At 48.0% G+C, this 27783-nt stretch overlaps 1 protein-coding gene across 1 annotated transcript; it reads right to left on the bottom strand.

Moving 5' to 3' along the window:
• Positions 1–2006: 2006 nt before the first annotated feature.
• On the bottom strand, positions 2007–21914 carry lrrc52 (leucine rich repeat containing 52). The gene is made up of 2 exons (XM_088926730.1): positions 20620–21914; positions 2007–8777 (listed from the first exon to the last, which is right to left on the bottom strand). The coding sequence occupies exons 1-2, from the start codon at positions 21266–21268 to the stop codon at positions 8452–8454; spliced, it is 975 nt and encodes a 324-aa protein (XP_088782856.1). The 5' UTR covers positions 21269–21914; the 3' UTR covers positions 2007–8451.
• Positions 21915–27783: the final 5869 nt, after the last annotated feature.

Below are 27783 nucleotides of genomic sequence, written 5' to 3' on the forward strand. Positions count from 1 at the left end.
AGCAGGCAGGCAGGCTGGAGCGGAGCTGGCACTTACAGGCTCTGAGGACGGTGCTCCCTGGACTGTAAGCTCCAGATCCACCTGAGGCCAGGTGTCCAGACTGCTATCGCCCCGTGTTGGTAAAGGTGCAGTTCGGAGCCCAGGGCTGCTGTGCGGTTCTGTCCAGAGAGCATTCGGCACACGAACCGGAGCCCCCTCTGTACCACACACACACACTCACACAGCTGGCACGGGGTACGTGGATACCAGAGCTCTTTTGAGTGAAAATAAGCCAGGACACTGTGCGAACAATGCCCCACTACGAAATACTGCGTCCAACATACTGCTCCACATTTGCTACGGCTGATCTTTAAGATGCACACTCCTGAATTGAGACATCAAGTCAGTGAGCATCTTCCGTGGTGGAGAGACACTGAACTTTGCAGATGGAGGCTGTGCCATGGTCACAGACTGTGTGTCTGTGTGTGTGTGTGTGCCTTTTCTCTCAGGTGAAATGACAATCCTGCGTCTTTTATAGGGTTTCCCAATAACATACCTCCCGGACGTATCATGGAGAGTTGCCAAGTCCTGCTGCAGTATTAATAACCCTCATTGAATTCCCAGCCTCTCCCTCCAATATTAGTATTGATGTATTGTCTTGGGATGGTGTAGGATCAGTGTGAGGTGGTGGCCAGGGCTGTGGTCTTGTAAGTAGTAGGTGCTGGGTTGAAATCCAGGTGGGACGTTGCAGTTGTGCTCCACTCAAAACGGGGCGATGAAGTGCCCTGCTGCATAGATGGTTAGAAAAGTATCTTACTCTGGATAACAGTGTCAGTACTAATATGAGAGTACACTGGGGTGATGTGTGTCTCAATAGTGGCTCACTACAGTGGGAGAGGTTGGGTGGCAACACTGACACGCTGCTGTAAAGACAAGCCCATTAGCAGCGTCACTGAATCAGCACTTGCTGTTCCAGTTTAAGGCATCGAGCTCTCAAGTGTAATTGCTCTTTTACGGGTCTGCTGTGCAAACGAGATTTGGCATTCAGACGTGGCGCCAGCACACTGCCGTTCAACTGGCGTGCTAGCTGCTGGGATGACAAGACAGCTGACCCTGGGCCAGACGTGGCTGGCTGGTATCTAGCGCTGGAGATGGGGAGCCCAGTAAGACACTGAAGCCCTCACCCAAATCCCTTCTCTCTCTCCCCTCCTTGTAGGCGTCAGGAGAGGAGGGGGAGCTGGAATGTGATCCACCTGTGCACAGCAGCCCCCCACACAGTACTCCACACCGCAGCTACAGGCAGCTCGACCCTGCAGAAAGACCGGAGCCCATCCCAGGGGCAGAGAGAGAGGTACACGGAGTCAGACAGAGGGAGACAAGGCTAGAACTCAGGAGAGAGAGAGAGGCAGAAACCGAGTGGCTAAGGTGTCCCAATATACATTAGTCCTGTTTTCATTTTTCACTACTGTTTGATCGTGCCCTGCGTTGGGTTTGCTTGGTACCGGACCGAATGGGAGTAAAAGATTCAGCAAGCCTTGTAGTTTGGGAAGTAAAACGCATGAGAAGTGGACAGAGAGGCAGCAGGCAGAGAGAGACGGGCACGCCTGTTGTTGTTGTTCCCCCCAGATACACCGGATGAAGGGAAGAAAACACTGGTGAGTCAAGGAGTCGATGAGAAGACGACAGCTCTCCCGTAGGACTCTTGACTGTCGTTGCCAGAGGGCCAGTGTGTTGCCACTTCACACCAGGATCTTATGCTGCACTCTTACTGTACATGTGAAGAGGCAGAGCGCTGGGCAGCAGATCGCACGCGGAGGTTCCACTGTAAATTATTGAGAATGATGGGAGGGAGGGTGTATTTGTTACAGTATATGTTAGCTATTAATATTCTATGTGTGTGTGTGCGTTGTGTCACTCAAGAGGTGTGCCAGTACTGGAAGGGACCAGTCGTTCCTGGAAAGGTGACTTGAATTTGCGAAAGAGACAGAGACGGGGGTGGTAGAGACGGACACGCACTACACACGGGGTTTACTCTCATGACCTTTATTAGGAAGTGTACAAAGTTGGCATGTAATAAAATTCTGTACATCGCTTATTGAACAATCTCTCCCTTCGATGCAGCATCGGGGTTATCTGACAGAATAAGGTGCTGAAGCGATAAAGGCAATCGATCTGTCAGTCAACCATTTAACCCCGCAGCCTGCTTTTCTGTACAGATCAGCACAGTGGATACAGTCAACAGTAGGCAAACTCGGTCTCTACCGTTTTCCATGCCTTAATTATTTCATGAATTGGAAAAGTTTGAAGACTGATCGCAGGCCGAATAGCAGCTGTAACGTGATTCAGGTGCATCTTTTCAATTCATTTGAAAAGACCAGAGCCCAGAAAACGAGCTTCACATCCTCCCCACGGAGAGAAATTTTCAGTAGCAGCTTTTTTATCACTCTGGTTGGATCTGTGCCTAGCCGTCAAAGGGCTTGAACCGTATTGAGTTTTGTTTCCTAAAATTTCCTCTATTGTTTTAGGCTGCTTTTACTGTGGAAGGATGGTTGTCTCCTGAGTAAAGCAAAAGGACACGCAGTCTCCAGGCAAACGTGCCATGAAGAGTGTTACTCACAGCTCTTTTTCCTTTGTCTCAGAGCAGTCCCGGGGTAGGGAACACTTTGAGGCAGGTTCCAAATGTCTGTTAAACCCCATGCCCCAGTGGGACTTTTCCTTTCAAAGGATTCGTCGTGGGACTTTAAACACAAACTACTGACTTTTCTGTAATTTTTTTTATAATCAAAACTGTGATTTTTATGTATTGCAGGAGTGGCCAGCCCAATACCTGGAGAGCCACAGGCCTGTAGCTTTTATAGATCTCGATCACAATTCACAAGCAGCTATTTTGATCCGGTGAGCTGGGTAACTGCGGCCACCCCTATCCTAGTGGCCTGTGATTCTCCAGAACAAAGGCTGCCCACATCCCCATCCTGATCTACTGTAATTAAATAGCAATCACATGATGTTCTTGTGTGTATATATATATAGTTAGATAATTTTATATTTCTATTTTACATAGTCTGAGGAGGAAAGGAAAGTGCTTTTCTTTAACTTCTTACATGATAACAACTGAGATTCACTTAATATAAGCTACTACAATTTAAAAAGCCAGACCCCTGGTAAGCAATGACGGGCCTGTGTCTGTCCATTTAGTCAGAATATGAGAGACCTACATGTCACATTACAGCAAGATATTAAGCAGAGCATGTTGGCAGGCAACGCCAGTCTCCGCTGAAAGTGCTCTAGTCACATCGGGAAGGCAGTGGCCTCAGGGGGACAAATGTCAGGGAGCTCAGAGCCTTCTAAAACAGGCGCTGTCAACGAGTTCTCTGCGTGGACTTTAAGCCACTTGTCTTTCTCCACACTGAAGCACTTTTACATTGGTGGGAAACGGCTTTCTTTTTCTTAATTCCACAGTTCTGCCATCAGCCTAATTAAGGTGGAGAAGAGGCTCGATTTGGACAGCCAGGTTTATTGGGGTAACTCATCTGGCTGAAGAGAACGGCAGCCACCCCCCCTTCAGTGGAGGGTGAGCCAGGGAGCTGTGTGGATGAGGATGAGGCAGAGGGAGGGATGAGAAAATCGAAACACGCAAGCGAGCAGGCCAGAAGCGAGCGGGCCAGAAGCGAGATGTTTAGACATGAGTACATTAGTGGGCAAGTTTAGGGTTTGACTTTGTGTCGTAATCCTTTGTTTCAAACTCCATTTACTGCAGGCCTGATCTTCCTGAGTCGTCCTCAGACACCTTTTCTGTGCGTGCTTTTCACTGTCTTGTTCATGGAGTCTCGCTCAGACTAACCTCCCTCTCACAGCCGCCTGAAGTGCAGTCTGGACACAGACAGGCGCACGAGTGAATTCAGTTAGGCCCCGGCAGGGTGATGAATTTATAAACCTGGATGTAAGCTGTCGATTGACTTTAAATCTGCTGCCTCCTTCCGTTTTACACAGCTAGCTTTAAAAATGAAGAGAAATTCTTTTCAGTTTTATTGCTTTCTGGGCAGACAGCCTTGTCCAGATGCTCAGTTTCAGTCTCCTGTCTACTCAGGCAACAGCTCCTGATAACAGAGTTCACGGCTGTCAGAACTGCTCAGGGGATACAGATGAATGTTGCAGTAAAGGAAAGACCACAGACGAAGAAATATGGGCAACTCTCCCCCAGGAAAAAGAATTTAATTAATCAACATACATTGTATGTATACAAAATTTTAGTGAGGTGGTAATGTACTCAAAATGATCATGATTTGTTTTCAGCCAAATTAAACTATTGTGAATAATTGAGCATAATTAAAACATAAAATCTGCTCTATGTGACCTGTAATAATAATGCAATTCATGTTGTCGCACACTTTCTGTGGCTTTGATTATACATATTGTGTTGCGTAGTATATACATTTATGGTAAGAACTGCAGTAAGGTGCAGTCGTATAGATATTTTTTTTACCTAGGGAATCTTGATTATGTTTCCTGTTGTTTGGCTGTGAGTACCCTTTAGAGAAGTTCAGTCTTCATTTTCTTCTTTTTTCAGGGTAACTAGTGAGCAAAACTAATTGGAGCAGCAGAATCCCACCGGGATCCAATGGCAGCAAGTCAGAAGCGGAATAGCTGGGCTGTTTCAGGTGCCGGGCCGTGCTTCTTTATTGGGTACTGAAACAAAGAGGGGTTCTGTAGTCACCTGGCAAGTGCCGCAGATATGAAAGAGATCTGTGTCACAGCTCACGCATCAGGCACATTTGTGCATTCCACATTGGCTCCAGCTTCCTGCCTTTAAGCCACCACCTCTCGGCGGCTCTCGCGGGCTCCGGGCGCTGTCAGTGCGGCTCAGCGCCCCAGGGTCCGGTTACAGTGCGGAGCGAGGTCAGAGCCCTCACGCCCTCACGCCACCCCGGGTTCCTCCTCTTCTGAAGGAGGAGCTCCCCTCTGCTCAGCAGGGGTGCACAGCTCCCGTCCTGGGGGGCCCCAGTGCTGGCCAATCTTTACTCTCCTTCTGCTGGTCTTTAGTCCAATCGGACCAGTTTAATGCTTTCCAAGGGTCTGCGGGTGGTGATGCTTTAAAGAGCCAGAAAGCCCACTGGAGTCTGGCTCTCGAGAACTGGGCTCGTGCGCCAAAGCTGTCAAGACTCTAAGCCTTCCTACCCTGAGAGGGGGGATCCCCTTATTTATACGTGTGTGGTCATACTCTAAACACTGTTTCTGATGCCCGTGTTTGTTGTGTTTCGGTGTCATGGCTGCCTAAACACGCAGTAGGAAGACTCTGCCCAAGCCCCAGTATTTCCCCTCGCTGAAGTTCTCATGCCAGGCCTGACTTGTGCTCACACACGCACACACACGCACACACACTTGCAGCACACCGGGACTTTAAACAGATCAACTGCAAGTAAAGTGCATTCCATCTGGGGCTCTCCATGCACACAATAGCAGCAACGTATTATTTTCCCACCTTTTTTAATAAAGGATCCATTTTTTTTTCTTGTGCGTTTTGCATTTACAGTGTAAATAACGCCCGGCACTACAGCTAAGCTAAGCGAATTTGCAGTACCGAGCCCCTGAGTAACCTGCAGACACACGCACTGCAGCAGCCACTCAGCCCCTCCTCCTCGATGGAGGCCAGCGTCACTCAGTACCAGGGCTACACACGCATCACAGAGCACTGGGGGTAGCGCATGCAGCCTCAGCCTGCTGGAATGGGATGCAGAAAGCAATCTGCCTGAGGACGAATTGTGGACAGCAACTGCTCATTGCTTTGCTGGTAGAGCCAAGTTCGGTTCGGACCAGGACTTAACGGGCAGGACGTCGATGAGCTGTGCCGGCTCTCCCAGGGAAAGCCTGGAAGCCTCTCGCGGGCAGCAGGCTGGGCTGTGCCCAGAACAATGCATCAAGAGCATTAAGGGCTGCCCGTGTTGACATGCCCTTGTGTCCCTGCGCATCCCCACAGCTCTGTCCTTAACGGTTTACTGCCACATTGCCTTCCGGATATAGCTAATCCTTTTTCCTATCCCCATCGCCCAGGTATTTATAACTGTGGGCCCAGGCTGGGTTAACTAGGACTGCTGCTCCGGTCCCCCAACCCTCCCCCCAGCCAGAGCCCGGCACTGCAATTTAAACCCAGGCGGCTACGCTCCTCGCTCACGCCAGCACCACTTGAAGGATTTATTGGACGCTTTCTACCGTAAATCATGGCAGAAGCACATCCAGATGCAAACCCAAACTCTGTCCAAGACTGAAAGTCCCCTGCTGTGTTTCTTTTGTGTTTTTAATTTTTATTTTTTACGGACTGTGGCGTATATACAGTAGCAACGGCGCAGCGGCTGTTACATTACGTAGGGGGGTGAATCTTCGTATATTCACTGACAGAACCTACAAGCCAGCAGCAAATTAAAGGCTAAATAAGTGACAATAAGTGTCCGTTTCCAAGTGTTTTTTTTAAACCTCCCGTTAATTGTGCAAAGCATTAAGTTTGTATAAACGTTTTGAAGTGGAAATTGATTGCCGGTCTCAGAAAGGGTGACAGTACGTTTCGGATATTTAAGTAGATAAGACAAGAAGAATTCCAAAGACAGCCTGGTCAAAAAAGTATTCAAAACCCCCAGGACAACATTTGGGCAATATTTTACCAGTACAAAACAGGATGTAAAACTACAAATGGAAACCGAGATGCAGGAGTTTTAAATGTTTAAATATTTTGCAGCTGGGACGTATCTCACTTTTAAAGCCGGGGCCCAGCTGGGAGGAGGTTCTGCCTTGGACACATGTAAATGAGTTAATGATCCGATCTCCACACTTGGGACTGAATCGGACTGAATTCACTTTATGGTGGGACTGATTTTAAAGCCATCAAGTCACCAACAGCATCACTCCATCCTGGAGTTTATGAAGGAAAGATACTTAATATATCTAGTTTTTTAAAGCTGGGTGGTTCTCTGAAATATTGAAGATAAAACCCCCTTCTTATCCTCATTCTTCAGCTCTCTTTTAGGCATTTATTGCTGCAAGAATATGTCTGAATAAGGCTTTTGGTGCAGTGCATGGAGGTATGTCTAGAGCTATTCCCCCTGACTTTGAAGTACACGCGGATAAATTATGATCTGCAACAGGACATCGAATAATAGATCCGGCTCGATACCGGCATCAAGGCTAATGAAATTCCGGCCCACCGGAAATAGACGCTCTCCTCCGTTCTAGTGGGCTTTCTTCTGGATAAGCATGGATGGCGGCATTGTGAGCACCCCAGAGCATGAAATGAAAAGTGTCGGGATCTGTTTTGATCTAGTCTGCCATTAGATCATCATAATACCCAGCATCCCTAAAAAGATGAGACACTGGAGGCAGCATCTATTCGAGTCCCTTACTCTGCAAGCGTCTGCTGGCGTTAATGGCCACAGCGCCTTCTCCTGAGAGCTGTGACAAATGGAGAGATGGGGCAGTGAAAACCCTGGCCTTCTTCCCCGGCTCCCGAATAGGCCAGAGGGGAGGAGCATCAGTCTGGAGAAAATCATATGCATCATTAGAGTCATTATAGTGATAACAGAACATGCTCTTTGGACCAAAGCGCTCTTGTCTCTCTCCAGGCCTCAGGAAGCTTTGAATGAACAGATCCAAATCTGTCACAAGACAAAACTGCAGACTTTTCTCTCGTACACTGAATTGGTAGTTGTGGTTTGTAATTGCCAGTTAGGTTGGTTCATCTCTGCCATCTCACAGTGGTATTCTTCTCGTGTGCATCCTCTATATTTGCACTAGTCTGTCATTACCTGCTGCGTTTTGCACTGGGAGTTCCTCACTGCCAGCAGCAGATATACCCCTGACGGAGCACTGGTGCAGCTGTCACTGAAAGTACAGCCCAGCTGACAGGTCACCGTGGTTTGGAACCTGACCAAGCTGCCTCTCAGCCAACTGGGGAACAGCACATGGAAAATCTCAATTACTGCTGGCTAAGGCCATATCTTGGTTTCAAACCACTGATTTCTGGATTACAGGACCAAAACTGCTGTCCAAGAAGAATCCTTTGCCCTGTTGAGTTATTCAGCATTCCAACCTTTTTGAGATTTCAGTAGTAGCTGTGTTTTGTTTTGTAACACAGTCCCTGATAGTCTGGGTTGACGCCCTGCCCATGCTGAGCTGTAGAGCAGGAGACGGAGCCCTGTGATCAGAGATGCTCTGCCTCCTGTGCACACCAGCTGGGAATGGGAATGTGAGACATGCTGCAGTGTGGAGTCCCCCACATGCCCACAAGCACTGAAACACACTTCCCTTTTTAATGCAACTTTTATTTTGACCTGCCTGGGTCACTGCCCTGGGGAAGCCAAGTGTCTGAGTCCAGTAGTGTCTTCCTCCTCTTTGATGCAGTTCCACCACTAGTCCACAAGAGGTGCTGAAGGTGGCACCAGTGAGCTTCCTCTGTATGTTTTGGGGAAGCTGGGGAGGGCCCTCAGCTCAAACCTCCATGGCAGGCTTGCTAAGGTGCCCGTTGCCCTGGTTGCCCCCCACATGCCCCCCCTCTCCTGCCCCCCCTTCCTCATTCTCGTCCTCATTCTCGTCCTCCTTCCTCTTGTCGTAGCGCTCGTAGAGCACCATGAGCACCCCCATCACCCAGGCGGACACGGTACCAGCCGAGAAGATGACGAAGCCGATGCCGATGAAGAAGAGGTAGTCCCAGTAGCCGAGCATCTGGTGGCAGTCCATTCGCAGCCTCATGCCCACCTCCGCCAGCCGGAGTCCGCTGAGGGCAGAGGGGCCCCGGCACACCGTCCGCACCTCATCTGCACAGGCACACAGACACATGGGGAGTAAGAACGATTCTTCCTGCACAGTAGAGGTTACAGGGTGTGGGGGATGTAGAGTAGAGGGTATGGGGGATATACTGTACAGATTACAGGGTGTGGGGTATAAGAGTAGAGGGTATGGGGGATGTAGAGTAGAGGGTATGGGGGATGTAGAGTAGAGGCTATGGGGGATGTAGTATACAGATTACAGGGTGTGGGGTATAAGAGTAGAGGCTATGGGGGATGTAGTATACAGATTACAGGGTCTGGGGTATAAGAGTAGAGGCTATGGGGGATATACTGTACAGATTACAGAGCGTGGGGGAGGTTACAGATTACAAGGTATGCTGGAGTATCCACAGATAACAGGGTGTGGTGGTGTACAGAATACAGGGATAAGAGAGAAACCGACAGGGAGAGGTGGAGAGAGAGTATCCTAAAACTCCCATAACTTCGTCGTTGTCCAGCTCATCAAAAACTCCTCTGACGCTGGCCCACCTGAAGGACGGGAGCCGCCGATATTCCCAACATCACAATGTCAGCAGTGTCACCTGTCTTCTGCGGCGTGTCCGGCGTTGCATACTTAATTGCCTTTCACTGTCCTTCCTGCGTCCCTCTCCCCACTAAACCACAACTGTCCTTCAGAAACGGGCATTTCAGACATTTCTGTCCAGGAGTCTCCGAGTAATGAATGACAAGAAGAAAAAACCTGGCAGAACTCATTGATGTGTACAGTTTTAAGGCTGTTACAGGCTTTTATCCTTAAGACCTTCAGTCGGGCTCCTGGTGGTATTTGTGAGTGCATTGCTGATCTTAACAACAATAAGAATAGAATAAAATTCGGGAAGTAGGGCTGCAGGATTTTCCGTGACCACCCTGTCCATTGTAGGGATAATCACTGTAAATGTGAATGATGTTCTCACAGCATTTTTAAGCTTGTCATCACAGCTAGATTATTTGGGCTGCCTGTGAAGGCGGAGGGGGGGAGGGGGTTAGAAAAAAAAACGAGGAGATGAACACTCACAACTGCAAAATAGGAGAGTTTGTCATCCGAACAGCTGCTGGAGAGCGGAAGGCATTCTTCTCACACTGCCAGATTTTCAGGATGTGTTTGATGGTCCTAATCAATCACAGATGTTTTCCAATTAAAGCAGTCCATTACATCTGATTCCGTAAGTGGAAACACCTCGCAGCAAATACACAAGGCTATCGAGGCACAATCAACAGCCCCATCAATCATTTTTTATCGTCCTCTCTTAACAAATCCAAATTACTTTCCAGATAATCTACATTTCATACAGCTCTCTGATGCCACAGCGCACCACCCCAGTGATGGGTGCCTTGAAACACTGGACATATCTGAAGTCCTGCTTTAGTACAGTATAATGATGTTTTTGTGCCCATCCATGCCCTCTTTCTCCCTGCCCCTTCGGCCCCAGAGTATGTGGGTCCATTTCACTGGAGGCAAGAGACATCACTGATTTCTGAATGAAGAATTGGACCGACAGCAGGAAACTAGCTTGGAGGGAGTGTTGTTCGCTGTAACTAGCTGCTGTGTAACACGCAGTAAAAGGTAAGTGGGTTTAAGTTAAAACCAAGACTCTTGTAGCCTGCCATGCTAGGAAGGAGGGGCTTATTCTCTCGCAGAGAGCAGAACTTTGACATTTTTTAGAAGAGCGCATTTTTGCACAAAGGGTGGTGAACAAGCTTCTCAGCCATCTTGGTGAAGCTGATGATACCCGTCTTTCTTCAAAAGAGGAGGGGGGGAGATTCTTGAACCAGATCTACTGGTCTCTTGTTAGTAACTGCTCTTGTGCAGTGGGCAGAAAGAGATACAGAGGACGAGGGCTGTGAGCCAGAAAGACGAGGGGAAAGTGATGGGCCTGACAGTGGAGTCATTAGTGCGGCAGTCGGAGCATCCTGTCAGCTTGGGTCTGGGGGAGTCCTGCAGGAAACGTTAACTTGCATCACTCCTGTCACTTAGAGTGACGCGTGTAGTCCACTGCACTCTCCAGCTCTCCAGCAAGGAGATCCTCATTAGACCTCCACTGCACGGTCTGTTTCACCTTAATACTTTTTTTTTTTACTCCCAATTGTGCACTAGAAAGCACACAAAATAGAAGACTGCATTTTTTCTTCCTTATGGGCACCAACAATGATTACTGCAGATCATTACATGAAGGGAGAACATCAGGCTTATACCTGCTTGCGAGATAAAACAAACACTGCACTTAACTGCACCTCAATGAAAAGTCCAAACGAAAAACGTTATATTTTTTGGGGCCATCACTTCCTGTGGGAGTTGCAGTATACTCTATTGTAAATAACATTTGGAAAGATTTATAAATCGTGTCGGCGCACTGACTGTAGTTCCCTTAGAGCACAAATAACCCAAAATGCTCCCCACACTCTTTTAGATAGGGATGTGCATGGTTACGGTTCTCGAGACACATAATTTTGCATATTTCTAAATACATCAAGATCGTCACTCGAAACACCCCATATCTGTAAATACTAAAAAAAATATAAAAGCACACACGGAAGAGGACATGCAACTATTATTATTTATGCTCTTTGCACAGGGTGTTCTTTCAGTTTTTATTGCTGATCTGCATGGGCTTGTTCAGTTCACAGCCGGTCCTGGACTAGTCCCATTCCTCCTGTCCTCAGGGGTCGGAACTGGGCTTTAAGTCTTCAGATAAGAGGACTGAAGCCTTATAGCAAACCAGTGAAACCGATATGATTTCCGTTACACGTCAGATTGACCCCATTCCGCAGAGACAGATGTAAGAATCTAAAATTACTTTTAAAATAAAATGGCTTTTCTGCTGCGGCGTTAGAATTTGTTTCATGGTATGCAGTCAGTAGAGAAATGCATCCTACTGCTACCCAGCTGGGAGCCCTAGCTATGTCCCTGGATGAACTGTATATGTATGTTTACTTCATTACGAGACCTCTTCTGTGTGCTGGAAGTGCTGCGTGTCCCACACAGTCCCAGTCAGAGTGTGTAACAGCCCCGCAGTGAGCAATCGCACTCAGGACACCATGGTGCCGACACTCCCACACTTCACCTTCACGAAGGGCATCGCGTCGCCGCGTCACCCAGCCAGAGCCCCCAGCCCCGTGCTGCCCTTTCCCCTCACCTAGCCTGGGCAGCGCGCGGTGGAATGCCACTTTCAAAAGACCAGACCTCACAGGAACCCGACACTATAAATAGGACAAAGACACACAGTCTCCCCCTTTTCCCCCCATAAACCCGGGCCTTGCCTCCCATCTCAGCCCCGCCGGATACTCCTGGCCCTGACGGCTCTCCTCACGCAGCTGAAACAAACCATCCCACATGTCCTACTGTTTTCATACTGTTGCTACACATTTATGCAGTAACTCCCCCCTCACACATACACCCCAGTCATCCCCCACCTCTGCCCCTGAAGAGGTGTGAAATGACCCCCAGGTCTTAGATCCAAGAGATAAATGCCTTTATCTCCCCTCTTCGTTTCCATTTCTCCTGTGTTCTGTGTGCAGCTGTGCCCAAAGGTGTCTGTGCTCCAGGGCTTACTTCAGATGCCTATCTGAGCCGCGCTATAAATGTAGCTATTTTTAACCCAAGCCACAGAATTATGTAATTGTGTATGTTTATCATTAAGAAGAAGCTCCTGTTTTTTTTCTTAAAAGGAGAGCTTAGGGAGCATGATGGGGAATCAGAATATCGAGCTGGCTGGGGTTTGTCGGCACTACAGAGAGATCAGTCGGAGAGGGTTCTTGTGACCTGCGTGCACCACCACAGCAGGAATCCGAGATCGCAGACTCTCCCTCTCCTCAGGCGACTACAGTGATAAAAACGCTTTCTGCAGTTTTTGAAAGGAAGAAGAAGTGCAGATCACAGATGTGAGACGGCCTGAAATCTAGCTGGGGATCGTGCAGAGGGGGTAATAGTGGAGAGTGCGAGTTTGTGTTGGAGGATGGGGTGTGTATGACTGTATACTTACACAGTGTTCACCCCTGACCCACTCCTCATGCATTTATTGGCCAATCTACTACTTGGCCAATAGCCATATCAGCCATATCACCCTGCAACTCACAACAGGCAGCCCACTGAAGCTAAGCAGGTGTGAGCCTGGTCAGTACCTGGATGGGAGACCTCCTGGGAAAAACTAAGGTTGCTGCTGGAAGAGGTGTTAGTGGGGCCAGCAGGGGGTGCTCACCCTGCGGTCCATGTGGGTCCTAATGCCCCAGTATAGTGACGGGGACACTATACTGTAAACAGGCGTCCTTTGGATGAGACGTAAAACCGAGGACCTGACTCTCTGTGGTTATTAAAAATCCCAGGGCGTTTCTCGAAAAGAGTAGGGGTGTAACCCCAGCGTCCTGGCCAAATTTCCCATTGGCCCTTACCAATCATGGCCTCCTAATAATCCCCCCTCTATGAATTGGTTTCATTACTCTGCTCTCTTCCCCACTGATAGCTGATGTGTGGTGAGCATTCTGGCGCACTATGGCTGCCGTCGCATCATCCAGGTGGGGCTGCACACTGGTGGTGGTGGAGGGGAGTCCCCATTACCTGTAAAGCGCTTTGAGTGGAGTGTCCAGAAAAGCGCTATATAAGTGTAAGCAATTATTATTATTATTATTATTACCTAATCAATGTATCTACTAATAAAGGACTTATCAATTGATAGACTGGGAGAAAGAGTCTGAGTTATACTGCAGGCTGAGGCACCAGGGCAGCTGGAAGGACTTGGGTGTAGTTTTCCTTTCATGTCTCTCGAGTTTGAGGGCGTTACAACATGTAGCTGAACGCACTGAAGCCAGTCCAGCAGCTAAGGGGGGAAGGATCCCATGTAAAATATTTAAGGAATTTGTCCCGGATGAATAAAGTCAGGGCAAGGACATAAATATGTGGGAGCAGAGCCATTCAGCGTGTCAATACCAAAACTGTAAATTCTCAATCTGACCGAATGCCAACGCAGTAATAGAAGGACAGGGCTCACAAGACTAATTTGTCTGAGGATGGCTTCGAGCATGCCAAGAACTGCTAGCATTAGTTGCTGTGAGTAATAGGTAGGAATCCATTGCCAAAAACTTTCCAATCTACACTTGGTAATTTATTAAAAGCATTTTTTTTAAAGAAATAGTGTATCATGGTGGTTTGGGTTTTTTTACATATATTTCTCATTTTATCTTCATTAAGTGCTCTGAAAGCAGATTAATAATGATTACAGTTTTGCCGTACTAAATATCAATAGCCTCTTTGGCACACGGGAATAATACACTGTTGGAAAATATTATTATATTATTATGGAAACAAGGGATCCTGGCACAGGTCTTGAGAATGACCTTGCGTCACATAAAGAAACTGGTGTTTCTTCGTGAACAGGAACATGTTTCCTCTTTAATAAAAAAAGACGTTAACTTGTAACATGGAACTAATCATACACCTACTTCATCTTTTGTTTCCAAGAATATTTATATTCATATTTAAATTGACTGCTGACCAAAATATCTTGCTGCTTGCATTAATCTGCCTACTAGGAATCATTTCTGGGAATACACAACCACACAATGGTCAAGACCTGGATTAAATACAAACTGCAAATTAAACACCTGGTGACTTACTGCTTGCTGAGTGCTGAAAACTGACTTCACCTGCCATATCCTAAAGCACTTTGTGATTTATTTCAGACAATCTGTCTCGATCTTTGTAGACGAGCAGGTAAAACGTAAAACCTAAAGAAATCTTTCAATTTCGTTTTTTAAGAGCCCAGCAGAAAGGCCGGTCTGGTGAGTTAACTGATCCGGGGGAGGTGAAAGAGAAAAAAAAGGTTGTCGTGTCCCGGTCAGGGTAAGGAAAGATATGGTTTTAATCCAGCAACGTTACCGAAGTGGAAAAAGACACTGCAGTGACACTGTCAGCAGGAGACTCGAGTGTCAAACCAGAGTCAATCTTACACCCGGGGTTTAATCTCAGCCTGTCATGAAATAGTCTGAAGTCATTTAATAAGCTGACTAGCGCGCTGTATGTCCACCTCAATAAAACATGTCTCTCCTGCAAGTGGTGAGCACAGAATTTGGAGTTGTCAGAAGAGGTGACAAGGGCTGTTGTATAGACAGTTATCAGCTCTAATCTGGGACTCCACTCATCTCCCCACACCTCCAGTGAATGAGTGGGAGGTCAGCACGGAGCTGGGACTGGATGCTTTAATAAAATCAGACTGACAGCACAGTACAGCGGCTGCCCGGCTCCCCTCCTCCAGATCCTGGCGGCTTTATGGGCTTTTTGTTCTACCTGAGCTCTTCATAAGTTACCAAACTAATTATTCACTCGACTGAGCCACTTTAACCTGTCCCCCAGGTCTCAAGCAGCTCATCAATCAGGAGAGTACAGGACGCACAGGAGTGCGGTCTGCAGGACTGAGCCGGAACAGAGTTCCTCCTGGCAGCAGGAGCCCTTGAGGATTTCCTGGACCTGAGCCGCAGGTATCTCAGAATGAGCACACTCCCGGCTTTGTGCGGGATACGGTCCTCAAAACCCCGCTGACCGTCACTCAACACACAGTGGAAAGTGACTATGCCAGAACTGACGGATTCCAGGAGTCCAGCTGTGGAAAGGCTGTGCTCAGAAAGTGCTTTTGCAGGGCCTCTCCACCCTGAGCTGAGCAGGCACTCGCTGAGGGACAGTGAAGGTCGTAAATGTGCTGAACCTCGCGGCCTCTCCTCCCCTGTCCTCCCGGCCCTCTTTCTTGTCCTGCCCTTCTCTCGTTCCCCGTTTCTCCCCGGCTCCGCCCCGCGCTGCCCCTGCCTTATTGTCTTTCCAGTCACCTCCGTGACGACGCCTCTCCGAGTCCTTTCCCTGTCTCTCTCCGACTCCCCTCCCCCCTGTCCGTCAGACTCGCTCCCTGTTGTGGCTGCTCCCTGCTCTTGCAGTTTCCAGCTCTATGAATTTTTAACTCCCCGCCTTCTCACATGTTCCCCACGCCTCGCGCCCTGAACGCCGCCCTGGCACAGTGCCCTGCCGCCCGGGGAACGGCCATGCCCCACTGAGCCCACCTGCTGCCCAAGGTAAATCATGGTGTTGTTGCAGTGTGGTGTAGCAAGGCACAGTGAAAGCACAAAATGGCTCATTCAGTCTTGGTTGAAACCTGCAAAAACGCTGTCCTACGGCAATGGGAAAGACACTGAGATAATGATGCGGTAAAGGCAGAAAAAAAAACACTGTAAACATTTTCAAAATGCACTGTGGTAAAATGTCAAAGGAGAACTAGAGATTCACAAACTAATGCAACTGTCTTAGCTATGGACATCTGCAGCACCAACAGCACGGCTGTTACCAGTCAAATATGAGGTAAAATATTAATATAAATATGTGGGTCTTTGTTGACTGGAGTGTTTAATTCCTTATATCTAAAGCGTGTGGATGTGTATTACACAAATACAGTATACGATACACAATGATACAGGATACTTGCGAGAAAGGAAGATCAAGATTATCAAGATAAAGACTCATAGTGCTGAGAAATTACCTTTACCCTAGTTTAGTTCTTTATTCTATCGTGCTGGTTTTTAAACCCCTCTTCCTCATATCAGACTGTGCTACATTTCTATACTTCTTGGTGAATTGGTTGGAGAATTTCTGTACCTATTGGTGAATGTTCCATTATACGTAAAGCAATTGTATTATAAACTTCAGTAAACCTTAGAAAAAAATCTCAGCCAAATGAATAAGGTGTTTCTGTAGCCCCTTTCCCTTTAAACCCGGGGTCTCAAAGTACTTCATAGTGAACCCAGCAGCCACAGTGATGCACTGCTATCCTGGGCCGGTTTGTCAGTCTTTTCAGGGAGTGGGACATTACTGATTGACCTTAATACCATGTGCTCTCTGCCCAGTACCCCAGAGCACCAGGCAGAACTAAGCCTACAGTAAGAAGGTACTTCTCAGACACATGGGACACCAGGTACCCGAGAGTCCGTGGAGAAAGATGAGCACCCAGGCTGGACTTGAAGGAATCTAATGTTTCAGCGTCCCTGACATTGGAGGGGATGGAGTTCCTTCTAGCTCAACGTCTGAAGTTTCCTGCCCCAGCTTCAAGAAAACCTCTACCTGGTGGGTGTTCATCTTATTAGTTAACCCCAAAAGACTCAAAGATAAACCTTCGTTGTAATCGTGATGTGTTGTGACTTGTCTTCACGGCCTTTACAGTGGCCTGGGTCTCACAAAATGTCTAGTAATTCTGAATAAAAGTTGTATTGGTGGTTTTTGTGGGGGGAGTTAATGGTTGAATAAACCTCTTGCGTAAAAACATAAAAACAGCAGGACATAAAGAAGGACAGAACGGGAAGAGAACACTGTTGTTCATTTGGCTATTGCTCGCTTATCATTCTCTGAATTTCATCCAACAATTTCCTGAAAGACGCCAACGAGTCTGTTCCAAGACAGTGCCATAGCTTGTTAGTTTGCTCCGGACAATATCTATCCTGGACACCGTTCCAGGCAAAGAAGCACCAGTCCCTACTGATTGGGCAGAGCACTGAGGTGGGTTGGTCTCCCTATCCCACTGGACTCCTGGAAGCCTGTCCTTCTTGTCTTTTCGGGAGATGACAGGGAACTGGGAGGAAAAAGCCCAGGGAGAACAGCCAAACTCCAAACAGACAGCAGCCTCAGGCTGGAATCAAGCCCACGGGTGCAGGAGCTATGAGCCAGCAGAACGAACTGTCACACCGCAGACACTGCTCAAAAGACTCGTGTCAGCTTCTTTCGAACAGTTTTTTCCCATACTTTCAGCAGTCTGCAGATGTTATTGATCAGAACTCCGCTGGCGTGCTCTCCGCTGTTCAGGTAGAACAACAGCCGTTAGCAGTTAGCAGCCCCACGGCGTGGCACAGCTGGACAGCTCGACACAGTAGCCCGAGGAGACGGCGGGGCATCCCAGCGAGGGGGCACCCCGGGGGGGCTGCAGGCTGAGGGCTTCTGCTTCTCTTTCTTCCTAACCCAGCGTCTTATTGGCTCAGGTGGAAGCATGTAATATTTTCTTCAGGCCATGGTCGGAGGACACACCTGCAGTGTACAGGATGTCCTCAGGCTCAGGTCAAGCAGACTTCAGTCTTCTGGGCTGAAGCAGAACTAAGCCAAAGAGCCTGCAGGAATGAGGTCTGACAGCCCTGTTTCATGACTGACAGCAGTGTAGGGGTCCCCACGTTCCCTGTCTAAGGCGATTCTGATCATCAGCCCCTCAGTGGAACCCCACAAATTCCCAGTCGCCAGTGATGCTGCCTCCCCCCCCGCGCACCGCGCACCGCGCACCGCGCACGCAGGACGAACACGGCACAGCACCCTGACTCAGCTGTCAGATCGGGATGACTCACTGACTGTCTGCAGCACCGCACAAGAGCTCTTCCTCAGCAGAGAGCACCTTGACCTGCCTGAGAGGCGACACGGCAGAGACGTAAACGAATGCGTGATGCATATTATTGGCACCTGAAGCAATAATATCATCGTCGTTCTTCTTCGCCATGGCGCTAATGTAGAATGCTTAATCAACAGCCAGCAGTTTATTGATTAATTAATTCACTCACCCCTCCAGGCGAGCTCTGATGTGTACAGCTTTATAACTGGACTGTATCTCCTAGGACAAAGTCAACCGTTTGAGTATTTGCGATCAGTTGTCCTTTAAGATTTTAAGCTCTTTTTAGGATCCTTTCAAACTGGAAAAAAATGCCCCTGGTCTGCAATGTGAGAGAAAAATTCAGATGTGTGTCTCCTTCTGTCTCTTGGCCACATCTCGGGGAGATTTCTAAACTCTTTAAAATGGAAGTTAGTTTAAAAAAACAGCATTTTTTTTTTTTAGAAATACCGTATCATACCCTATCATTGTCTAGGGCTCGGCTTATTCTTCAGGGTGGGGTCGGAGCCCAGGACTGTCTTTGTGGTCACACCCACGGCCTTCAGGCACCTGTCTGCGGAGGCAGGGAGCAGTTCTCCGGCTCTTCATCCCAGCAGAGCTCTCGGCTCTCAAGTGAACCTCACACGAACAAATGATCCGCTAACAAGGCCCTGTTATAATCATGACCAGCAATGAAACTGCTGGAGGTTTCACGATGCCTCTAAAAATTCATGAGTAATCTGAGGGCCGAGGGCGAAATCGGTTTCAAACCAGACGCCATCTGAAAATTACAAACCCACTCTTTGATGGCTGCATTGTGTCTGCCGGAGGCCCTTTCCTTCTGCCATCTGGAGAACTTTCATTACTGGCTGGGTTTGTAATTTGCAAGTGGCAGATGTGCCTAGGTTCCGACATCATACTTTACACTTCAAATTTCACAGTTTTGAATACTAACCGACATCTATGTTTAACCTCCTTGCAAGCAGGTTAATTCTAAACTCTATGCAGTGACCCGACCTTAAGGATCACCGATCGCAGATGGCCTTAACTTAAGCAAGTCTAGGACCACTGCCAATCAGCAAGACTACTCGTTAGTGGAGCACAAGAAGAGAAAAACTTGGCTGTATTTTTCCAGAGTCTCTGGTTATATGTAAGGCACTCTCTGAAACCACTGGTTTAAGTCAACATCTGTGTTTACAGCTGAAAATTCAAGGTCAAACAAAAAAAAAAGTTTCTCAACGGTCGAGTCACAACGACAGCAATAAATCAGAAGAGTGCATTAGAAAAATTGCTAGCAATAGCTGCCAAATGCACAGCCACCCAAAGGCTAGCTGGTAGTGTGACTCTCTTTTGCCCGCTACAGTGGCTGCCTGTCAGCTTGAGAATTAACAGCTTTGATATTGACACACTGGGCACTGACTGGCAAAGCTGCCTTGTAATATTCAGGCTTTCTTCTGGCTTGCTCACCTGCAGATTCCTCAAGCTGCCTGCTGGCCCCATTATCATCAGGGCCTGTCATAAAAGGTTACTGTTGTAATCTCGCACCCTGTGCACGAGTTTTGACCTGCATTTGATTTGCTTCTCCGTGGTCACACAAGCTTTTCCGTCATGCTCTACACTACTTGATTCAGCTTTTTTAATGCTTTATAATTTCACTGTGCTTTACTACACTTTAAACTGCATTTACCGTGGTATACCGCAGTAAAAGTGTTCACATGAGGAAGACGAAGGTTCTGAAAACGACAGCTGACCGTGTCATGCCAGAAATATGATCTAATGTTTTGTTTATTTTGCGCGCTTTTGTTCATATTTTGGGCTTTCTTTCTGGTGGTTATTTTATTCTGGAGCCAAAGCCAGCAATGCAAATTCTAGGCTAAAAATCGTTTGTGCGAGCCAAGTAAGGAAATTAATATTTTGATAAAGGGTTCCAAGCACGATCGTAAACTCTCCTGCTCGGAGTTCAGCCGGGACAGAAACGAAAAGACGCAGGACGGGGTCGCTGCAGTTTACAGCCTTTTTCAAGGGCACCTCAGGAACAGAGCAAGAGCCCCCCTCCAAACGTGTTTACTAAACCCTACTCACACGCAAGGTCGAAATGTCGGTGGCTGCCGGTGATTTTAGTGGACTTAATACTCGTCCACACCGTATACAAAGTATTACACGCAGCCTCGGACAGAAATCTGTAAATCTTGCTTTTTCTCTTGTCTTTGAACTTTCCTCTACACCGGCTGCAAGTGCAAATCTGACTGCTGTTCCTTCCAGGAGCTACTTAGCCGTAGAAAAGTAGAAAACAATTCCAAGGTTTTCTGCTTACACAGCCGTCAGACAGAACAACATCACGTCGAATTGTGCCGTGTGTTTCACGGAACAAACATCTGAACCACACGATGACCCCCCAGACACAAGGCCGGGGTTACCGACAGGCGAGCTCGTCGGGGGAAGGAGGAAGAAGAGCAACTCACCCTGAAACTTGAATCCCTCCACCTGCACCCAGAGGCAGAGATCTTCCGTGTCGCAGTCGCAGCGCCAGGGGTTCCCGCTGAGGCCGAGGGAGCGCAGGGCGGGCAGGGCGATCAGCGTGCTGATGTTCAGGGAGGTCAGGTTGTTCCTGCTGATGTCTAGCACCTGCAGAGCCGCGTTTTCGGCGAAGGCGTCGGGGTGGATCTCGGAGAGGCCCGGGTTGTCCGTCATCCGCAGCATCACCAGGCTGGCCAGCGGGCCGAACGTCCTGTCGTCGATTTGGGCCAGGTTGTTGAAAGAGAGGTCCAGGTAAGCGAGCTTCCGGAGGTTACCGAAGGTGGACTCGGAGATCTCCGTTAGGGAGTTGTTGCTGCAGTCTAGGTAGACTAAGTCAGACAGGTAGTTGAGCTGCAGAGCCGGGAGCTCCTTGATGCGATTGTTGGAGATGATGAGCTGTCGGGTGGCCAGGGGCAGATCTCGGGGTAGATCGATGAGCTGTTGGCCGGAGCACTGGACCACCAACTGGTCATCACACACGCAGCGGTCGGGACACCCGGCCGTCATCACCGGGGATGGGGCTACCCCCATTACAAAAATTAAAAGGCAGATCAGCCGCAAAGACTGCGCGCTGGGCTCAGGAAGAAGGCGCATGATACAGCCGAGGGCTTCATTAACTCTGTCTGGACGGTGCCCGAGCACACTCCCGCATTCTTCATTGATCTTTATTGCTAGTGAGTTAGTCTAGGATTAGTATTGCGTGGGGCTTTTTTTTGTAAATAGTTTTTAATAATAGTAAGACTACTGTTACGCGCTCACACCTCGGTCAATTAATACAAAAGATAAAGGCAAGAGTTTCTAGTCCGCACTATACTCTACTGTACCACTTAACAGCTGACTCCGGGTTTCGGCGGCGGTATGTGCGTTGATTCCTCTGTGCCCGTAATGATCTCCGTGCCTTTTCTGTCTTCTGTCTTCTTTTGTGTGGTTCTTTCCCCGTGTTATACTTTCGAAACTCCTTGCAGCCCCTCAATTTCTGCAGCGTCAGTGTACAGTAACTGCTCGTCCGCAGTGAGCTACAGTATAATCCTTTTTGTGTGTGTGTGTGGTTTTTTTCCTGAGAGCGAGAGCGTGTTAGTGCTCGTGTCCTTGTTTATGATAGGAGTCGGTCTGTGTGCGTGCTGTATGAGCGTGTGATCCCATCTACAGGGGCTGAGTGCGAGAGAAGGAGACGGAATGAGAGTGCGTGTGCTGTCCTGTGCGTGTTTGTGGGTGCGCGGTACCTGCCGGTAGAGACCGGGTAGCTCTGTGATCTCAGAGATCCTGAGAGGCCGTGTGACCTGCTGTCACACAAGTTGACTGTCAACGTGCTATAGTGACGTAACCAGGTGTATTTATGACACCTTTAAAGAAAATGAACCGCTTAAAAAAAAAATAGCAGCGACAAACAAACTCGAGACGAAAAGGGTAACAGAAGCGGCAGATCTGAAAACCCACGAAACAGCGGTGGCCACTCCCCCGTGTTCGCCCTTAACGGTTCACGGATGCTCTCCGGTCTTTTCTCCGACGGTTGTGTGCTGCACTGTCGACCGTCTGTCGCTCATAACGAGGAATACTAATCCTGCCGTCTCTGTGCCGGGCTCCGGGCTGCGGATTTACAGCAGCTTATATAGCAGCGTCTCTTTCCGTGCTGCCTTATATATTATATATATCATCGTGGATGTGCTTTGAAAACTCAGCATCCTGTAGAAATGCAGGTGCAGAAGTATTACCACCACGTATCTGAAACGCGGCAGATGAAAGTACCAGGTCCTGAATTCGGTTAACTCTTTAGAAGGGTGAATGAGTGGTCAGTAGACTACAGGGGCCATCAGTCGTCTGTCTTATTTCTGCAGCAGCGTGTAGGCAAAAACGTTGATAAGTAAATATGTCAGTAATCGCTCTTCAGTGCAGTTAATTTGTACAGTGTTTGCTGACACCAAAAGTAGGTGGATTATGATATTTAAATGTTGTCTTTAAGTGCTGCCAGAGCTCTGAAGACAGAAAGCAAAGTGCCTTTGATTTGAGTACTACCGACAAAAGTTGCCCTACACAGAGGTGCAGCGTGAATCACAGGATTGTGTAACACTGTTAATGATACAGCACAGTAATACTTTGCCTCCATTCCCCCAGCAATCCACCCACGAATTACACTTGCTACTATTTCACTCCTGTAGTCTATGGCGCTTGCTGTACTTGCCCTGTACAGTGAATTTGGGTGGGATCCCAGCAAGAGTGGACCACTCAACCACTGCAGGGCTGTGCGCAGAGGCAGCGTTAAAAGCAGGAAGCATGGGCTGTGAAATGAGAAAACGAGGAGCCCGTTGAGGACGCTCCGTTTCTTCATCCTGCTGAGTGTGCCTGGTCGGCTGTGTCAGTAGTCTGGCAGAGAGGCCGGGGCTGGGTGTGGGGGGCAGAGCCGGACTGCAGGTGACCCCGACAGCCCGTGAACGGCAAGCGAGGCCTCCGCTGGGGGCGGATCGTGTCACAGGCAGAAGAAGCGGCAGGGTTATTACAGTCTCCGGCGGCTCTCCGCGTGAGAGGGACGCATAACAAAGGAAAAATAAATTGTGTAGATTGGACTCATTAGTGTAACTTTCCTTTCTGGAATCACCCCAAGTTCTCTCCTTGCAGCGCCTGGCCGAGTGGCAGAGCTGGTGTGTGGCTCAAGGCTCGCTTTACTATTTAATGGCAGTATCGTCTGTCAGGCATGGTGTGCAGGCTCCGACTGCACTCCAGGTACAAGTCAGGATCTCCTTATTCACCTCAGTGTATGTATACAGCACAACGTGGGTTATACATAAATGTTTAGGGCATATCTAATGTATATACCCACTGTGACAAAGGGGTGTCTAGTCTAGTCTATGTGGTGAGTGTATCTACCAGGACCTTCCCCCAGAGAAACAGCAGTTTATTGTCTTGATTGGCTGTTTTATCTTTCCTCTTTCTTAAATATTTTTCTTTCCTTCCCCAAGAGTGCTAAGTAAACAGACACTTTCTCGCACTTTATTTTTTTGTCAGGCCTATATTTTCATGATGTCCACGACCACCCCTCAGTTCATAAATGCAAATCACACTCACATCAGCGTATACATATGCGTCTAACAGTAAGGGCGAACCAGTAAGGGATTAAAGCCTTAGATCTTCTCAGGAGACTTAACTACATTAAGTTCCCAAATATACCATCCTCTGCTCATTTGTAGAGCGAAATTGACTTTTGTTAACTGATGCAAATTGATTCAGCACCATGGCCCACCTGCGTAGGGCAAACAATGAATTCTCAATGAAGACAACATGATATTGTCCGACGCAAGACTAGAAAGCATTGGACTCTACAAATACCAGTTCTGTTCCAGGTACCTTAAAGAGCCAAAAGCTTCAGGAGGATGACCTCACCAATACGCTACACAAGGACAATAAGAGAATGGAAAGCTGCAAATATGTCCAAACCTCTTGCACAGGACGACATTTTCAAGACACTCGACTGGGCAGGTTCCCCAGAGTGAATCTGTCTCACGAAAATCACCCACCCGTCGCTGAAGGCGATTCCGTGCGCTCCAAACCCAGGAGGACAACAAGCAGGAAGATGTTAGATCAAATAGATGAAGTCAACACTGTCCCAGGTGTGCAAACTCAACACAAAAAAGTAAAGGTTTGCGCGATGTTAACAAACATTGTGTCCCCAAGGCATGCTTAAGAAACAGAAACGCTTACAGTACAACAGTTTAAGAACAAGTAAAGGTTTATTCCAGGCTGAAAAGAGAAGAAAAGAAACACAACATTTCCGCTGTGGAGCCTTCTTTGGATGTCATAGAAGGCACACCCAAAGAAGGCTCCACAGCCGAAACATTGTGTTTGTTTTCTTCTCTTTTCAGCCTGGAATAAACCCTTTGCAGCCTACGCATGCTGACGCAGCTACCTACTTGAACTAGTACAAAAGCTTATGTGCGTTTGGGTCAAGTAATTCCACTGTCTGAAAACTGGATGTGTGTAATGAAATGGAAAGCATCCGGAGTGAACTGGAAGATTGGTTTTGATTGTAGAGGGGAACCCATCTCTGCACTACAGAAGGAAGGTCTTAACCCATGGGCTTTCATGCCCTGCACCTGAGCATGAGGGTGCAGAAGGTACAGAAGACCCCAGGAACTGTGGGAGGGCACATGCCCGAAATAACACAAAAAAGCTGGAAAAGAAGCTAACAGTGAAGTTTAGAGGGCAAACTGAATAAAACTTGTCATCAGTGGAAGAGTGAAATGGCAATGGGCCAGACACACAGAAAGATGAACAGGTCATCAGCAGACCGGGGACATTCTGGACTGGATCCCAGGACAGAAGAAATTACCTCTGGTAAGACGGATGTTTATGGCAGAAGAATCTTTGGGGAGGCCTTCCTCCAGTCCTGGATCGATAAAGGCTGAAGATGATGATATAACTCATGTTTATCAATACCTCTCAGCATATGGTGTTTGAGAGAGTTCTGTCAGCTTGGTAGAATCTGTTTGCAATGTTACAGCTGTCACTTTAAGACTGGCAAATATTTTGAATTGTAATGTTTTAAAAATGGAAGAAAAGCACAAGTTCTGCCCAGATCTCCTCATTCCGCAGTCTGGGAGCTTCAGTGTTGAAGCTGTGTTGTGCAGCTCCTTGTTGTTAATGTGCTCACATAACACCAGCCCCAGAGCCCGGGGCAGCAGTTGGGCTTATTCATCACTGCCTGGGGAGGGCAGCGGGTTTCAGAGGAGCACAGAAAACGAAGAGGAATAAAAATAAATCGTCCTCCAATCAGACTCGCTAGCATGACAGCAGACAGACGGGACTCCTGACGCGAAAGGCATGCTGGGGTGTCAAGGAGGACGGCAGTCGTAGCCCCCTGGACAGGTATCACATCTCCTGTTCCCCTCCCCTTTGCTCCTCTCACCTGAACCATGCCCTTCTCCTCCTGTGCCCTCACCTGGGTAGTCAGAGCTGAGGGGGAGAAGCTCGGCTGAGGGTTGATGGGGGTCTTCCTTTATCGATAGTCAGGACCGAACAGTCATTTGAAACGGTGTTTCCTTATATCTTTTGCCTGTGCTCTGTTACTATATTATTATAATATCACTTTTGCAGGGAGCTTTGCTGTGCTATGCTGGAGCCAGGCACGCTGCAGTCAGCTTTCGTGAGGTGTGGTGGGGGTGCGTGTTGCTCCGGTAGCCCCAGTACGCCAGTCCAAGGGCCGAGTGTCTCGTCCGATTGGATTCAGAGACTGGGGACTGGAAGGGTCACGTGGAGGTCACTGTCGCCACCGTGCCACCGGCTGGCAGGCAGAGTAGCTGAAAAAATCCCACCCCCAGCTCTGGCCAGCAGGCTGGGCCGCCGCGAGCTGCTTCAGCCTCTGGAAGTCGGGGTCTCCCAGAGGAATGCAGAGCAAAATACCCCCGTGGTGTTTGTGGCACTCAATTCCTGCAACACAATGCTATGTTAAAACAATGGCATTCTCTAAAAATAACAAATTATGTACTTTAGCACAAAAAACTAGGCATTTGGTCCTATATTATGTGTAAAATGTGTAGCTGTAACCTATAAATATTGGAAAAACATGGTGCATTCAGTAAATTATGTATTTCTGTCTGCAGTTTTTATTAGAGCAAATGCAATAAAAACAGCAAGTGAAAAGTAATCCAATTTGCAGTAAATCATGTAATGTGTTAAGGCTGTGAGATATTCAACTATTTAAGCCAAAGTTTTTAAAACCAGAACTGGAAGTGTCTCTGGTAGAGCAATGTTTACAGTCTTCTTACTAATAACCAGTATAGGTTGTGTTAAACACTTTAATGGCTCAAGTACACTTCCTGCTGTGTTTTGTGGTTCCAGGGGGAGTGTGTGTCTACAGACAATAAACCCTTTCCTCTGATATCACATCTTGCAGTTGTACAGTATATATGAAGGTTGCAGTACTGAAGCTGCAGTTTTGAAATTGTAGTTTGTATAATATACAATATACAAAGTGGATAAAAACTCTGGCCAAAGGAGTGTGAAACGGCCTCTCTCCCTTTCTCTTGCCCACTAACCCTCTTTTTAAAAATACAGTTTATTGTGTTCCGAGAGTCTAAAAGTTAATTTATTAGCAAGCAGATCAAACTGAACTTTATCTGTGTCATGATTTTACCTAATGTAACCCTGAACTGTACAGTAAAAGCCACATTAACCATACCAACTTGTACTGAAAAAAAACACAATACCAATACTAACACTAATAAACAAAATGCAAAACAAAATGAGTAGCTTGTTTTTCCAAGTGTTTTAAAGGATGAATAAGCCTTAAGCCCCCCTCTACAGCAGCAGATACAGAGATTCGGTATCGCAGTACAGGCAGTTCCTATACCCTGGGTACCCTCTCCGCCAGTCCTGCTCTGTACCCATGCCCACTGAGCTGGGCATTGGGTATGGCACGCAGCAGGTGAGAGCTGGGCATGAACAGGGCATGCACGGCGGGCAGTCTGCTGAATGAAAATACTGTAGTTTGCCCATAGCACAGCCCTGACACAGCATGTGCCCACAAGCCAGCCGGGGGCGCTGGAGAGCTCACACTGCCGATTCAATTCTATTCAAAATACTTTATTCATCCGGTGGGGAGGCGATTCACAGTACTGACAGGCCACAATACTGGGACTGCAAGGAAGGGAGCAGGATCCGCGCTAGGGGGGGTCTGGTGCCATCCCGAAGTCTCAGGTCACCGGGCAGGAGTGAAGAACGAGGGATGTCTTCCTCCGCAGGCTCATTGGAGCTCAGTATATTTGTCGATATGCTGTTTAAATCAGTAAAGACCGAAAAAGGGTGGGGCGACAGTTGTAAATAAATGGAACATCCCTCCTTGGTTACTTGCGGCAAGAGAGAAGAGGAGCAGGAGGACGTGCAGATTCGTTTCTCCCACTGCCTGCCGCTCTGAGACACTAGCTCATTAAAAATGGCTGTGATACAGTTGCAAAAACAGCAGGCCTGAGTGCACACACTGTAGAGAGAGGGGGTAGGATTTCAGGGCCATGTGCTCCATGTGACATTACTGTGGACCCTGTGTATTAGCAGTGTGATGTTACTGTGGACCCAGTGTGTAAGCAGTGTGACTTTACTGTGGACCCAGTGTGTTAGCAGTG

This window comes from Atractosteus spatula, chromosome 11 (assembly GCF_055471065.1).
Source record: "Atractosteus spatula isolate fAtrSpa1 chromosome 11, fAtrSpa1.hap1, whole genome shotgun sequence".
Lineage (NCBI taxonomy): Eukaryota > Metazoa > Chordata > Actinopteri > Semionotiformes > Lepisosteidae > Atractosteus > Atractosteus spatula.